Source organism: Syngnathus leptorhynchus, chromosome 19 (assembly GCF_054491065.1).
Source record: "Syngnathus leptorhynchus isolate UIUO chromosome 19, UIUO_Slep, whole genome shotgun sequence".
NCBI lineage: Eukaryota > Metazoa > Chordata > Actinopteri > Syngnathiformes > Syngnathidae > Syngnathus > Syngnathus leptorhynchus.
The window spans coordinates 3,956,909-3,969,895 of record NC_141213.1 but is presented as its reverse complement, the minus strand read 5'-3'; the positions used below and the strand labels follow the sequence as shown (position 1 = coordinate 3,969,895).

The 12,987-nt window shown below is 41.9% G+C and overlaps 1 protein-coding gene across 1 annotated transcript; it reads right to left on the bottom strand.

Moving 5' to 3' along the window:
* Window positions 1-8,414: 8,414 nt before the first annotated feature.
* bambia (BMP and activin membrane-bound inhibitor (Xenopus laevis) homolog a) lies at window positions 8,415-11,584 on the bottom strand. Its single transcript, XM_085939264.1, has 3 exons — window positions 11,015-11,584; window positions 9,698-9,976; window positions 8,415-9,570 (listed from the first exon to the last, which is right to left on the bottom strand). The coding sequence occupies exons 1-3, from the start codon at window positions 11,088-11,090 to the stop codon at window positions 9,152-9,154; spliced, it is 774 nt and encodes a 257-aa protein (XP_085795390.1). The 5' UTR covers window positions 11,091-11,584; the 3' UTR covers window positions 8,415-9,151.
* Between the last annotated feature and the right edge of the window lie 1,403 nt (window positions 11,585-12,987).

Sequence of the window (12,987 nt, the reverse complement as noted above, 5' to 3'; positions counted from 1 at the left end):
TAGCTGAGCACTCAGCAGGCCCCTGTCAGTTACTCTGCTACTGGTGCAGAACGAGACGGAACGAACAACTACGAGGGAGCCTAATCAACGGCGCAGCAAGAAAAACAAGCTTCAAAGTCAACGTGTGCATTCACCACTTGCAGCCACGAAGGAGTTACGTTCTATAAAAAGTCATCTGTCCTGTCAGAGTCTATTTTTCTGCCACCACCCACCTCATTGACATCCATTAGATCTTAAATCAGCAAACAACTTTGCTGATTATGCACCACAAGATCTGAGCAGCAGGTCATGGGAGTCATCATATCCTGGCTAAGTTCTCAAATCTAATGAATTGGAAGCCGGCCGTGCGGGAGCTCTCACTTTTGGAGCAGCCAGCCAGTGAACCAGGCAAGCCAAACACATTGGAGCGCACTCCTGCTCGCCTCTTTGTAAAAGTGCTGCACCATTCAGAGAATGCAACAACCTCGCTATAACAAGGTCATGGGAACTGCGAGGAAAAAAGTGAAAATTGATCCAGAATGTGGTTGTTTGATTTTGGCAATTTGCTGACACTCATGTAGTTAGCTCAAGTGAAGGGTAACCCCATCAGTTTTGGGATACTACTTCATAAAATATACTCCGACTTCCTCATTTTATTGAATGTGATGCTCATCAGATCGGGGTAAAGTCTTTTAAAGGGGGTGGTTTTGGGTCTGTGGTGAGACCGCATAGCACCTCCTCTCTCCTTGGAGGGGAGCTTGTCTGTCAGTCCGTCCGTGTTAATCGCACCTCATCTGGTTTCTGTTTGCAGCTTTGTCCCATGCACTGTGCAAACATGCGAACACCACAAAAACACATCGCCAAATAATTGTGGCACTGGATTTGATTGATTGAATTTCTATTTATTTTAATAGAAAATACTGATGAATTGCTACAGGTGCAAACAACAGAAAATTACAAAAGCAATAATATACAATAAATAATGTATTTTTCGGCTATTGTATTGGCTAGAATTAAATTAGAGGTTTACCAGATGTGTATACAAGAAATATGTTTGAACATGACCACAATCCGTCAGTTACAATAACCGAGAAGTGCGTGGTGAAAAATTCTTGGATGTGCGAAATGTAATGTAGTGTGAAAAGGCACACTTGGCTTTTTCTTCTGTTCACAACGGTTCTCTCTTGCAGAGCGCTCAAGCACACACTGTATGAGTTGACTGACTGACTGAATGATGAATGTGCTTCCAGAACTTTTTAGGCCCTTTGTGCATTTTCTATACTTCCATTGATAAAAATCACCGAGCGAGGACGTTAAAGGGAAGGAAACATCACATCACGCTCAAGGCTGTCACTTGGGAAGCATTTATATGAACTTGTAACTTAACAAAGCTCCGCTTACATTTACAAACCGGGTTTTATATAACCCCAGTGTCCCTGAAGCCAAACTGACCCCCGAGTCTTTGGATCGGATTCAACTCCGGTTGTAATAGCAGAATTTATTTTAGTGCGACTGTATTCTCCCCTACATTTAATAGACTTTACCTTTTTTGGGGGTTACAAAATCAGACAAAAGCCCTTAGACATTCAGATCACATGGTCTGAACAAGAACTTCACTGATAATGTCACAACATTAAATCAAAGAAAACATTGCACATGTAGAAAAAATATATCTTGGGGGGAAAAATATTAGAGAGGAGTTAAGTCCCATTAGGTCTGAGTTACAAGCCATACCATTCCAAGCTTGGGCCTCCTGACATCTAAATGGAACGAGAGGTAAGCCAGGGCTTCCTGTCAGACTGCAGGGCTCTCAGGTTCCACCTCTGGTCCAAATTATGTCTGTCTGTCCCAGCCCAGGCTGCCACAGCAACCCTCACCCTCTCACTCAGCCCCAACATTGCAAGGCCTTCATCACAGACCCGACTCAAATACTTGAGATTATTTTCCACAGTAGCACCATTTTTTTTTTCTGGAGAAAGATGTGTGGAAAATATACCTTCAATTGGATTCATTGTTTCTACTTCAGCCACATAGGTGGACCGAGAAAAATGTTCAACCGAGTATTTATGCCAACTGCTAAAAAAATATCCTCGGTCAAGGGAGGAATGTAAATGTAGTTTCTTCTACCGTGGCCTCACCCCCAACCCCCCCACCCCCCCCCCCCTTGGTCCTGACTGCAGACAGCAAAGGTCTGCCCAGTGTTGAGGAGACAGCCTTAATTTGCTTCTCCTTCTAATGCTCCACAGATGAAGGACGCCACAGTCGCCTTAACCACACGGGACGTTCCTGGCTCCTGAAATGAGCAGGTCTGCGCTACACAAAGTTTCAGTGCTGAGTGGAGAAAAGTGACGGGTTGAGAAACTAAGTAGGGGCCGCCGCGGGTAAAAGCATTTTCCTGTACACGGGGGAGTCAAAGTTGGGGGAGGATTATCACAACCATCTCTTTAATGGGGGGCCGGGGAGAATCGAGGAAAAAAAGCAGCCACAAACCCCCACAGTGGGGGAGAAGGAAAAAAAAAAAAATCAACCCCCAAATTGTCTTACCCGTAGAAAATAGCCACAGAAGTATGATGTGATATTCACTCAATCATATCTTGAAGGCAAACAAAGTGACATTTAGGCGACATTTAGAATAAACACGCCCTAACAGCTCAAATAGCTACAGGGGCAGACAGCTTATCTGAAAACTCAAAAGGTCTTTAAATGCCCTTTTGTGGTTTGAACTTCAGAATCTGATAAAGTCAGGCTTTTTTAGCCCTGAGGGCAGAGGGCCTCTGTTAAAGATGATCTTCACTGTAGCCGTGGGTTGGAACAACAATGGCTCTTCTCAGAGAGCTCGTAACCATGTGCCTGGGACCTTGACCCCAGCGGTAATCAATGTTCCCACCTGATGATGAATAGTAGAGCGGGGCTCGGCTTGGATATATATTTGTTTTAATTAATATTTGTAAAGTAATTTGTTTTGACCACAGCAAGGAGCAAGAAGAGGAAGCACTGTTTGTTTTTTCTTGACCTGCTCAGATGAAATCCTCAGAGAAAAGTTTTTGCCTTAACATATCTGGAAGTCAACTTCCTATCCTCTTAGGAGATGAGAAGAGGTTCTCCAGGGATTTTATTCAAGAGCTTCAGTTGACCAGGAATGCCCGACACCTGAGCCATCTAGCTAACATACAAAAATCCGCTTCACCTAATAAAACATGTCTGTTTAATTTCTCTGTTTATTTTTAGTTATCTATCATTAAACACTAAAATATCCTTCCCGATTTCTCATGGCCGTTGAGACATTTTCCCCCAAACATTCCCAAGGAAATGTCATAAAGTGTTCCAGCAAAGGAGTAATTACCCAACGTTCCCTAACATACAGCAGCTCCTTACATGTGATTTTACATGCCCCTGGGTACGACGCTAAACACGTGGTTGCTGTGTTGGCTTGATCATAAACAAATAAATCCATTCATTTTGTCTGCTTGCTTTTATCACATACAAACTTCTTTGGCAGCATGAAGTAATCGGTCTGGTAAAATACATCAACATGTTGTATGGCTTGACTCGACAAAAGCCAGAATAAACACCAGATGAAGAGGGGCTATAAAATATGTAGTCGTGCTTTATTATTTAGTCTATGGGGTTCTTGTAGTCCAAATGACCAAAGTTACACTGCAGGAGATAACCGGGACTCGTAAATACTTGGCTGTCGTCATCCTTGCTCTTGGAAATAAGATCTGCGATGAACCTCTGACCTCTGCAGATGAAAAATTTGTAAGGCCAAACATGGCATAAAAATACACACGGTAATAAATCACACCATCTTTACACTCAAAACATGTGTGTGTGTATATATACTATAAATATATAAAAATATATATAAGTAACTCTAAATTGAAATGGACCACACATTTTTTAATCCCTGTAAACCATATAATACCACTGGCATCAAAATGTCGCTTGAGGCTTGTGTATGTTGGGAGGAGATCTTTTTTGCTCCAGGCCCAGTAATCCCTGGGATCTCCAGCCACAATGAGCACACATCAGAGTAAACAGGCAAGTATTCAGTCCCAAGGCTAGACTGTCAGCCCAAGGTGCACATCTCCATTCCATAGAAAGGCAAGCTGGCCTTCTGCCAAGCCAAATGGCTTTGTGGAGGCTATTATCATCGGCCTCCAGCACGCACACAAGCTTTGGGAGGTCACTGCACCTCTGGGTGCCCTTCATACTGCTGGTCATGTAAGTTTTTTAGGTTTACAGTGTTCAAGTTGCCATGGTAGTTTTAAGTTTGAAGGCGTTGTTGCCAAGTATCAAGCTGAAAAATGTGCTCAAAATCTTAAGTATTGTATTCTTATTAATCATTCTCCCAGTGTTCTCCCTACTTTGAAACCCTAACTCTAGCTTAAAACCCATGTTTGAAACCCTAACCACTGCTTTAAACCCATGTTTGAAACCGTAACTCTAGTATGAAACCCTACTTTGGAACCCTAACCCTAGCTGTAAACCCTACTTTGAAACCCTAACTGTAGTATAAAGCCGACTTTGAAACCCTAACCTTAGCTTTCAACCCTAACTTGAAAACCCTAACCAGTGCTTTAAACCCACGTTTGAAACCTTAACCCTAGCTTTAAACCCTACTTTGGAACCCTATCTCTAGTGTAAAGCCGACTTTGAAATCCTAACCAGTGCTTTCAACCCTACTTTGAAACCCTAACCATTGCTTTTATTTTTGCTTCAGCTTCTATTGGACACAGTTATACTGAAACTTTTTTTTGCAAAGTTTACTGGATGAGTAAACATTCCCAACATTATAATTTTTCTTGTGGAGCATAATTTATATCTCATATAGTTAACAGCATTCTGAAGATAAATGTTTAGATGGACCGGATGAAAAAAATGAAGATGTGCAGTTAAGAGGCACTTTTATCCAATGGGAGGAAGTGAATTAACTAAATATTTACAGCGTATCCCCTTTCGGTGGACAAAGAAGAAGATTTATTTCTGCAGGCATACAAGTTTTACGTAAAAGAATGAGTACTTATTGTTCTCCTGGAATTACAAACTGTTTATTTCCATGAATTCTTTGTTTGTTTGTACTGGTAATGGCTAAACAGCCCTAGAGTATTCTTGATATTATTTATCCCACAGATACATGTGGTACCAAATAATGTGGAGGTTTGTCAATGATATGTCAAAAGCTGAAAAAATGCGTAGACCTCTCACAACCCAAAAAACAAGTTTAGCACACTAATCCATGTGAAGGTGTGAGGATGTGTGACAAAAGTCAAAGGTAGCTGTTGGTAACTTTCAAACGGTAACATTCAGGTCAGGTCAACAGAAAAATGTCTGCGCCTACAGTGGGTGGGAGGAAGGTGTGCTCTCGTATGTAAGTGTTAAATGGTTCCATGTGTGTTTACACCTCATACACTCTTCCAGCATGGAAACATGTAACATGCATTGGCGGAGCTAAAGGGGGGGATGAAGGGGCAATGGACCCCCCCATTGAAAGATGCTTGGACACCCCAGGGTGCCAAGCCAAATAACATTTTTTTTCACATTTCACCCCATTTTGTCATATCTTTGGACCCCACATGACCCCACCATGGAAAAAATCCTATCTCCGCAACTGCTCCCCTGGGCGACTAATGCAAACTGCTGTATGACGGTAATGAGTTAACCCTAGTTTAAAACCCTAGTTTGAACCCCTTTGTCTTGTCTCAGTGCCACCTAATAACACCTAAGACCAAGCCAAAGTGGACTGAGGCTAAAGCAAACAGCAGTCACATTAGGCAGGCCAAGCAGAGGACATTGTTATGATTACACGTGTAATAGTCCTCCGGGAGGCCCCGACTATAGGCTGAGCCCCTGCAAATGCAAGTTGCCGCTAAGTGGTTAGCTGCTAATAGAGTTTTCCTGTCCTAATGGAAAGAATCAAGGGTCAGTTCTCAGCGCATAGAAAAACTCTTCATTGAGAATCAAGACTAAATGACCGACTTATAGTAGTTTTTAAATAACGTGTATGCATATATATGACTAAATTGACAATAAAGCAGACTTTGACTTTTTGACTTTGAAAAATTGTTATCCAATAAATCTACTGCAATTTCACATTTGATTGCTGGTTTCAAATGTACTTTTATTATTATTATTTTAATAAACATTTATGTTAAAACTTGTCTCGTGTTTTATTCCTTGTTTTTATATTCACCAGTTAAAACAATGTCTGATCAGACATTTGGTTGACTGCATTATATGACAATATGTATGTGTGCGGGTGTGGCACTTGACCATGATTTTTCCCTAATGAAGTGGCCTGTTATTAGGTACACCTGAAAATGGCGGCGTACCTAATGGAGTGTCCAAGTGACGTCACAGATCAATCAGCCAATCAGAAAGTGGGGGTGAGGGCGGGTGTGGCACTTTTCACTTTTATTTAATTTTTTTCCCTAATGAAGTGATTAGGAACACCTGTGTCCATGTGACGTCACAGATCAATCAGCCAATCAGAAAGTGGGGGGTTGTTTGGGTGTGGCACTTTTCACTTTCATTTAAATTTTGACCATGATTTTTCCCTACTGAAGTGGCCTGTGATTAGGTACACCTAAAAATGGCGGTGTACCTAATAGAGTGTCCGAATGACGTCACCGATCAACCAGCCAATCAGAAAGTGGGGGTGAGGGCGGGTGTGGCACTTTTTACTTTCACTTAAACTTTTTCCCTAATGAAGTGATTAGGTACACCTGTGTCCATGTGACGTCACAGATCAACCAGCCAATCAGAAAGTGGGGGGTTGTTTGGGTGTGGCACTTTTCACTTTCATTTAAATTTTGACCATGATTTTTCCCTAATGAAGTGGCCTGTGATTAGGTACACCTGAAAATGGCGGCGTACCTAATGGAGTGTCCGAATGACGTCACCGATCAACCAGCCAATCAGAAAGTGGGGGTGAGGGCGGGTGTGGCACTTTTTACTTTCACTTAAACTTTTTCCCTAATGAAGTGATTAGGTACACCTGTGTCCATGTGACGTCACAGATCAACCAGCCAATCAGAAAGTGGGGGGTTGTTTGGGTGTGGCACTTTTCACTTTCATTTAAATTTTGACCATGATTTTTCCCTAATGAAGTGGCCTGTGATTAGGTACACCTGAAAATGGCGTCGTACCTAATAGAGTGTCCGAATGACGTCACCGATCAACCAGCCAATCAGAAAGTGGGGGTGAGGGCGGGTGTGGCACTTTTTACTTTCACTTAAACTTTTTCCCTAATGAAGTGATTAGGTACACCTGTGTCCATGTGACGTCACAGATCAACCAGCCAATCAGAAAGTGGGGGGTTGTTTGGGTGTGGCACTTTTCACTTTCATTTAAATTTTGACCATGATTTTTCCCTAATGAAGTGGCCTGTGATTAGGTACACCTGAAAATGGCGGCGTACCTAATGGAGTGTCCGAATGACGTCACCGATCAACCAGCCAATCAGAAAGTGGGGGTGAGGGCGGGTGTGGCACTTTTTACTTTCACTTAAACTTTTTCCCTAATGAAGTGATTAGGTACACCTGTGTCCATGTGACGTCACAGATCAACCAGCCAATCAGAAAGTGGGGGGTTGTTTGGGTGTGGCACTTTTCACTTTCATTTAAATTTTGACCATGATTTTTTCCCTAATGAAGTGGCCTGTGATTAGGTACACCTAAAAATGGCGGTGTACCTAATAGAGTGTCCGAATGACGTCACCGATCAACCAGCCAATCAGAAAGTGGGGGTGAGGGCGGGTGTGGCACTTTTTACTTTCACTTAAACTTTTTCCCTAATGAAGTGATTAGGTACACCTGTGTCCATGTGACGTCACAGATCAACCAGCCAATCAGAAAGTGGGGGGTTGTTTGGGTGTGGCACTTTTCACTTTCATTTAAATTTTGACCATGATTTTTCCCTAATGAAGTGGCCTGTGATTAGGTACACCTGAAAATGGCGGCGTACCTAATGGAGTGGCCAAGTGACGTCACAGATAAACAGCCAATCAGAAAGTGGGCGGATGTGGCATTTTTCTCTTTCAGTTAAGTTTTGACCATGATTTTTGATTATTTGTTTTATAAAAAAATGAAATAAAAAGGATCAGTGTGTGTGTGGGGTGGACGATTCTTTGAACGATTCCTTTGAACAAATCTTTTGAGTGAACGGATTCTAAAGATTCAGTTCACTTAATGGAACTGGAATGCACATCACTAGTATATTGACAGAATAATGTGAATTTCTTTTGTTAATCATGCATTTATTATGATTTATTTTTCGTTTTCTATATCAGGAGACCTACAGGCAGTGCAGAAGAAAAATTCCTTGACCTCTGAGGAGAAGCAAAGAGACCGAGTGGGAGCAGCTCAACCACAGAACAAGGCCTTACTGTTCCACCACCACCCGACCCCCCCCCCCCCCCCACACACACACACACACACACACCCACCTCCACATCATCCTGCTAGGCACACCTTTGCATCCTGCTTTACACACATCATGACCTGCCAAAATATGACCACAACTGCATGTTTAACTCCCCCCTTCCAATATTAGAATTTACATTAAAAAAATCCATTAAGTCAAATAAATAAAAAGTCACTTTTAATGAAGTCTTTCACGCTCACAATCAAGCTTAAAATCCGATCACACGGAGCGATGTAGAACATTCACCTAAAACAAGACACACTGGTCGGTTTTGAATCAGACAAAATATATATATATATTTTAAAATTTACAATAAACTTGAATGTACACACAATTTTTAACTCCTCAAATTCTTGTACCCTGGTGTCAGTGTAAAAGTTTTTTTTTTCAGCAATAACATTTTTTTTTTATACAAATGTGCAAAAAATTCGGATTGATGTGGAATCCTTCAGCGCTCAATGTACAAGTCCAGGATCCTCGGGTGCTCTCGCTGCGCCTCGCAGTCCCGCCCTCTCGGGTTTAAACACGGTTCCTCGCTGCTTTGCCTTTTCATTTTTCAAGTAAAGTGCTCCTCTAGCAAAAACCACACGGCATGAGATCAGTCTCGTATTTTTTTGCCACTGGTAAAAATAAATGAAAACACAGACCCAATGGGAGAAAAATATGGGAATGTTTTTTTTTTTTCCCCAGAGTTAGAAAAAAAAAAAAAAAAGTCTGCAATACTTGAGGGTCGCTCCTGAACAGGAAGTCATACAAACTCCAGTTTGCCATGACCGCTATACATCCCCCAGTGGACAAGGGACAATATCTTCTCATTGCTGAGATCCGCCTGTCTCATCTTATCACAAGTCAGACAGCAGTTTTCGTGACCAGTAACTGGCACCATGCACTCCAGGTCCAGCTTGGCCACGTGTCCCTTCTTGGTGTGGTGACCATGGAAGCTGTAGTGAAGCCGCGACAGCATCTGCTGCCGCTGGTCCTGCAGCCGCTTGTTCTCGCTACGCAGCATACGCAGCGCCAACATGATGAGCAGCACCAGTATGAGGCCACCCGCGATGGGCACTGCGATGACCGCCGCTCGGAACCACACCTCCTTGGCCGAGGCTAACTCCTGGACCCGCGTCACCAGGTTCCTGTTGTTGCTCTCCGGCTGGTACCTGTTATGATCTGAAGAGATTGAAAATCAGTATCATAAAGCACCATTTTTTCTATTTGTCCCATTTATAAAATCAATCTTATTCCATAATTAATATATATCTAATAATAAATTGATTTGGCTTGATATATTTCTTACCTGTGGAGTCCCTTGTGTGCGCCAGGTCATGCAGACCTCTGTAGTTACACATGTCGTCATGGCAACAGTCCAGGGTGGCGGCACCAGCGAGGGCGTCTGCGCCCCTCTGGTTGCTACAGATGTCGCCGGCGTTGGCGATGGGGTCTAAACACCCGTGTGTGAGGGGAGAATTTGAGCTGAGTGGGTCCAACACCTTGGTGAAGCAGGCGTTCAGCTCCGACTTGCACATGTAGCCCGTTGCCACACAGTGCGGCGCATCACAGTAACACCTTATTTCTCCTGGTGGTGACAGAAATAACAAATGATAGTTAGCCTTCACTTGAACATTTCTCTAGGTTCTTTAAATTAAGTTTTTTAAATTAATAAATTTTAACTAGACAGGAACTAGTATGAAGTCAAGAGGTTGGGGAGGGGCTCCTCTTTCCATTTGCAAGTGAAGAGTGGGGGGCTGACACACTACTGATGTCCCGAGACTGTGCAACTACCTTATCATTACGACTGCCTGCTGCTTCTAAACCAGACCCAGTCATTAGTTCATCCAAGAACCTCTTCCTTCACAGCATACACTCACAAGTCACATCTCTACATCAGTGTTTCCCAAACTTTATTGAGCCAAGTCATATTTCATTGTGGATTCATAATTTAATAATGCATACTTCTTGTATTTAACCTTAATAGATTGTTGCAGGTTATGATCTACTGTTAACAAGGGTGAGGGGGAAAAAAAATCTTTCTGAGTGCCAGTTCCTTCCTTTTTGAATGCAACAAGTTTCGGTGCAGGGGCGCATTCATTAGATCAGTGTTTTGCCTGGGAATGATTGGAGCAATAGGGCCCGCCAGGTCATTTGGAGAATATTTCATTAGTGAGGAGAGGCCCCTTTGTGGGCTGGAGGGGGGTGGATGAGGGAGGGTCGACCTGAGCACGGAAGCTTTTTGGCCCAGTTCACTTTTTATATGAATGGCAGCTTTAAAACTGAGTTATGCTGAAGGTATCCTTTGGGAGACAATGCAATTAAATATTTTTGATAAACTGACTGTTAAAAGTGCATGAAACGATTAGTTTGCTAGACTATAATTAACTTCTAAGTTAAAAAGTTCCTTCCAACTATTTTTGTCGTCCAAAGCGAAAACTTATTAAAAAAAAACATGTTTATGACAACATATTTTAAAAACGATGTTTTACTCGTGTTTGTACGAGGGAGAATATATTGATGATTATTTGAAGCATTTTATAATGAGTTTTATTTCAGACATGGTTTTACTCGGAAGCGGCAAAGAAGAAACGTGGCACAGGCAGCGTAAAAATATTTATATTACCTTTAGTGAGAAGAATAGCCATGGCGCAGAGTTCCAGTTGCAGCCAAATTGAAATAAGACTGATGTGACGATCCATTGACGCCAAAGTTGACGCGCAACACGCGCTTGAGTGTCCGCAACTTGCAGCACGATCGTCCCCAAAGCGTGGAAAAAAAGGAACACGCTTTACATGGAGCTACAGCGAAAAACGGACCATTCCTTCTCATTAAAAAGTCAACAAATAGCTCCGCCAGAAGTTGAAAAAATGCACCGGGATGCTTCCTCTATGCATTCAAAAGTTGCTTTGAAAAACCGCTCCACATTGCAAGAGACGCCAAAAAGCACTGCGTCGACTTCAAGTCCAAAGAGAAGGAAAAAAAAAGAAAAAAAAAAGAGGATATACTCCTATTTTGAAGCCTGTCAAATTTTGCAGATGAAACTGCTGGTTGCGTTTTCTTTTCCTGATACTGATGATGCTGAAGCAACATGGAAGTATTCCTGGAAGGAGAATTTGATGAAAATGAAGGACAATCCCGTTTTGTCAGACACTACGAGCGAACTCGAAGTAGTCAAAATATAGCAGAAGAAATAGCTGTGGTCTTCTCCAACTCCGCCTCTTCAACATGATTGGTCAGTTTGTCAGGAAAGTTTCAAAATAAAATCTTTTTATTAATGAGTGTGGGTGGGTACTACAATATGCCAAATACCGCCCTATGCCGGATAATAATGGGAATAATTGAGACGGGGGGGTTAGGGTTAGTCAAGAAATGTCATGTAACTAAGTGTTCATTTAAGTAAAGATAGGTTTGGGGTTAGTCAACAAATGTCATGACACTAAATGATCATTTAAGAAAAGATCGGTTCAAATTATATCCACCAATTTGTGAGCCAATTGTGGCTTTCAACTACAAGTCCTGACACACATTACACACTTTTAAAAACAGTAATGCTCCATAGAGAATGTCGCATCATTTATTTAATTCTATACTAAAGTCTTGGCTTTATGTTTAGGTCATTTTACTACTATTGTCACTTAAGTGTGGCCAGTGTTTGTACCTGCAGCGTCATCCCAGCCAGGTTGACGCCGGGCTGAACCTTCAAGCCTTCAGGCGACTAGGCTGCTATTGCCATTTAGGGAGGAGCGGACAGTCGTTAAGAGAAATTAGCAATCCAAAAAGGTTCATGGCGCCGCCGAGACGACAGCGCACACAAGCAGGCGGGCGCGCACATCCACACTATGTATGTATGACATGTCACAATCTGCAATGCAAAATCGAAGGCTCGGATGTAGCAGTAAAAATGTATTCTAATTTCTCCTTGATGTTTGTTCAAGTTTATTTAAAAGGCTTGAAAAGTCATTTACACGCACTATGAATTAAAAAAAATGATATGGCTGCAATAAATGAAGCCTTGATGCGTTTTGCAAGAAACCTACAGCCAAGTGAAAATGAGGATAGGACTGTAGTGAAAAAATACACATGACAATTACAGCAATTATCTACAATTCCCAGAGGCGCCAGTCCGCCTTGTGTCAGACTGCTGCAGATAGAAATGTCTGGAGTCGAGAAAATACTGCTTTCCGCTTTAAAATGACAATTTCAAGTGTGTTATAAATATCACATCATCATATATTGGTCTCTGTATTAGAATCAGATCATTTAAACAACGTGAACTGTAGCATGGTGGTTGGGTTTTATTATAGTAAGTAAAGTTTTACTACCACCTAGTGGTGATAATTTATATTAGCATTGTCTGTTGTTGCGTTCTATTTGAGTAGGCAACGTTTTACTACCATCTAGCGGTGATAGTTGGTAGTAGCACCCTCTGTATGCTCACTCATTTGATTCATCAATTCGACTCAACATTATTCAGCTTAAATCAGAAAACACTCATGTTCATACAATAAGAGTAAATAAAGCCTTATTATAAATGTTCTTTATTATTATTAAAAAATGTCTTACTGGCTTATTCATATATAAACCTCATCAATAAGG